The sequence below is a fragment of the Coffea eugenioides genome, chromosome 10, assembly GCF_003713205.1.
Source record: "Coffea eugenioides isolate CCC68of chromosome 10, Ceug_1.0, whole genome shotgun sequence".
Lineage (NCBI taxonomy): Eukaryota > Viridiplantae > Streptophyta > Magnoliopsida > Gentianales > Rubiaceae > Coffea > Coffea eugenioides.
Window position 1 is genome coordinate 30,985,770 of NC_040044.1, and position 3,649 is coordinate 30,989,418.

The following is a 3,649-nucleotide window of genomic DNA, read 5'->3' on the forward strand; positions in this document are numbered from 1 at the left end:
TAGAGCTAAATTTGAAGTGTTTAAGTCTGAACTTCTGCATAAACACATTTTTGGAGAAGTTGCAGCATGTGTCTATGCTATCGAATTTCAAAAGCATGGGTTTCCTCATGCTTATGTCTTGTTAATTCTTAAGCTGAAGTTTAAATTGTTAAATCCCAAATCATAGGACAAGATTGTTTGCGCTGAAATTCCTGATCCTAAGAAGCACCAACACTTGTATTCTCTTGTTATTAAACATATGATTCACAGCCCTTGTAGAAATATGGATGAGAGCTATCCTTGCATGAAAAATGGTTCTTACAAAAAATCATTATCCAAAAAGATTTTCGGACCATACTATTCATGTCGAAGATACATATCCATACTATAGAAGGAGGAATAATGGTAGAAAAGTGAGAGTTCGGCAGCATGAATTGGATAATAGGTGGGTTATACCTCATAATCGATACCTGCTTGCTGTGATTGATTATCGAATAAATGTGAAAATCTGTTCTACTGTCAAGATTGTCAAGTATCTTTACAAATACATCTTTAAAGGACCTGATTTTATCAGTTTTCAGGTCATTGATTAGGCTTCTTCTATTGAAGTTGACGAAATCAGTAATTTCCAAAAAGGTAAGTGGATATTTCCACCTGAGACATTATGGTGAATCTATGAATTCCGACTAAGTGAGATGACTCCATCTGTTTATACTCTTTAGGTCTATCTCCCTGATCAGCAGTCCATTTCTTTTGACAAGGATTTAGATTTGAGCTACTTACTGAAAAAAATTGATTTCTCTAGAACCATGTTGACTGAATTTTTTGAGACAAACAAGTCAAATGCAAAAGCGCAGAACTTAAAATGTTTGTATAGCGAGTTCCCTGACCACTTTGTGTGGATTCCAAAAATGAAATCGTGGTCTGAGAGAAAGCGTCGATAAGTGATAGGGAGATCAGTTACAACAAGTCCAAATGAAGGTGAACGATATTTTTTGAGGCTTTCACTATCTCATGTTTGTGGGCCGACATCATTGGATTATCTTTTGATCGTTAATGGTCAGAGAGAAGCTACTCTTAGATTGGATTTGTTAGAATTTGATAACTATATAGAAAAGACTTTAGAGGAAACTGTAGCTTTTGAGATGCCGTAATCGTTGAGGTTATTTTTTGCTACTCTTCTATTCTACTCCTCCCCTACCGATCCTAAACTCTTGTGGGAGAGATTTGCAAAAGATCTTTCAGCAGATTATGTAAATGCTTAGAAATATGCTAATTATTCTGACTATGAGATTAAAAGCCGAGTTTTAGAGGATATTAACAAGTTATTGTTGCAAATGGGGAAAAGTATAAGTAAATTTCACATAGTTACTGATGCCTTCATTGCTCCTCTTTATGAACAAACCACAAGAGAAATGGATAGTGAAAGAAGCATTGTGGTTGATCTTAAGGATAAGTTGCTGCCTTCAAAATTGAATCCCGAATAGCGATATGCATTTGATTTAATTTTACAGTCAATGTTCTCTTCGAAAAGTAAGGCCTTTTTTATCGACGGCCCTGGGGGAACTAGAAAGACATTCTTGTATCGGTCACTTCTATCCGCTTTAAGGTCTCAAGGTTACATTGCTATTGCTGTAGCTACTTCTGGTGTTGCAGCATCAATCTTTTCTAGAGGGAGGACTGCACACTCTAGAATTAAAATTCCTTTAGATTTCTCAAGGAGTAAAACCTGTCAGCTTAGCAAATAGAGCAGTATAGCTAAACTGATTTGTGAGTCTAAATTGATTCTTTGGGATGAAGCGTCCATGGCTAAGAGGCAAACAATTGAGGCTTTTAGTAATTTACTCCAAGACTTGAGAGATTCTGATCTGTCTTTCGGTGGATATGTTGTTATTTTTTGTGGCAATTTTTTATAGACCCTACCAGTTATTGAACAGGTTTCTAAGCAAGATTTAATAGAGTCAAACCTTGCTAGTTCGCCATTGTGGTCGTGTATGCATATGTTGACATTGAAAGAAAATATGCGAGGTATTTTGAACCCGACTTTTTCTGATTTTGTTATGGATTGGTGAAGGGCGAGAGCCTGTTGACAAAAATGGAGAAGTAACACTTCCTTCTGACTTGGTAATTCCCTATCATAACAAAAACGATTCCTTAGGCAGGTGATTCCAATATCCATTGTTCATGTTATCTTTTGAATAACTGACTAAATCCTGTGTTATGCTTTTTGAGTGGAACTTTCTAAATGTAGGTTGATACATTGTGTTTTCCTTGATTTGCATCTTTATTCAACTGATCCTTATCAAATGATCAATAGATACATTCTTTCTCCTACAAATAGCTCCGTTGATGAACATAATGAGGTGATGATTGAGAAATTTCTAGGAAAACTTTATACCTATATAAGTTCAGATAAAACTATTAATCAAAGGTTTCAAGGAGATTATCAAGACTTTCTAAATAGTTAGAATCCAAAAGAAACCCCTCCACATAAATTGTTGCTCAAGGAAAACTATCCTATCATGCTTCTCCGAAATTTGAACCCTGCTGAAGGTTTGTGCAATGGCACAAGACTTATATGTAGAGAATTACGGCAGCATACCATTCGTGCTGAAATTGTGTTTGGCAAGGGCAAAAGGAAGCGAGTTTTTATTCCCAAAATTCCTCTACAAACCCCTAATAATGAAAAAATGGCATTCCTTCATAAGAACACTGTTCCCCATCCATCTATGTTTCGCCATGACAATTAACAAGTCTCAAGGCCAGACTTTAGATTACGTTGCAGTTTTTTTTATGAAAACCTATTTTTTCTCCTGGACAGTTTTACATTGCATTGTCTAGGCTCAGGACTTCTGATATAGTTAAAGTCTTGATTGTTCCTGAAACTTTTGATGATATCAAAATCGATAATAGAACAAGAAATATTATTTTTAGTGAAGTGTTTCATTTAGCTAGAATGTAAGAATTCTTTGACAAGATGAGTTTTATGAAGTGCTTGCCACTTATAATTGTTACTTCCCTCGGTTTCATTTTCGCGCCTTTTGATTTATTCTCCTTTTTTCTTTAGGATGGCACAGATTATTCCAATGAAAGACATTCTTCCTGGTGCATAGAACTGGACATGTAAAATCACAGTTGAAGAGAAATAGCATGTTACATCATCAATTGCTACTCCAACAAAAAAAATTCATTATTCTAGACTCAGAGGTACATAACCAGACATTTGGCTGCCTCAATTCTAAATTTAAAGATAAATAACTAGAACTTTAAAAGCCTTTGATGATTATGTTCAGATTTATTAACGTAAACTTTGAAAGATTTTGGCATTCCTTGTTATGTTGCCTTGAGAAAATTTACTACTTCAAATAAAATCAGTACTTCATTCTCTGTTTTAATAGGGATCTTTGGTTGAAGGAATCGCTTCCAATAATGACATTCCTTAAATGAGTCCTCTTCTGCAAGTCTATAAGAAATATCTTATTTCAAATGCTGTTGTCAAATCAACTCCTCCAAGATTCCAATATGAAGGTCTGAAAATGCAGTGTGTCATATCTACCAGGACGCTTGTTGAAGAAATCAGTGATAATAAAGATGCTGTACTTGTGAAGCTCAGCTCTACCAAATTTACAGATCTAATAATATACATGGATCGTAAAGATCAATCTATAGG

General features: G+C 35.1%; 1 protein-coding gene across 1 annotated transcript; it reads left to right on the forward strand.

Annotated features, from left to right (window-relative positions):
• The first annotated feature begins 1,496 nt into the window (after window positions 1-1,496).
• LOC113750651 lies at window positions 1,497-3,092 on the forward strand. The gene is made up of 5 exons (XM_027294606.1): window positions 1,497-1,710; window positions 2,054-2,141; window positions 2,231-2,342; window positions 2,801-2,937; window positions 3,047-3,092. The coding sequence occupies exons 1-5, from the start codon at window positions 1,497-1,499 to the stop codon at window positions 3,090-3,092; spliced, it is 597 nt and encodes a 198-aa protein (XP_027150407.1).
• Window positions 3,093-3,649: the final 557 nt, after the last annotated feature.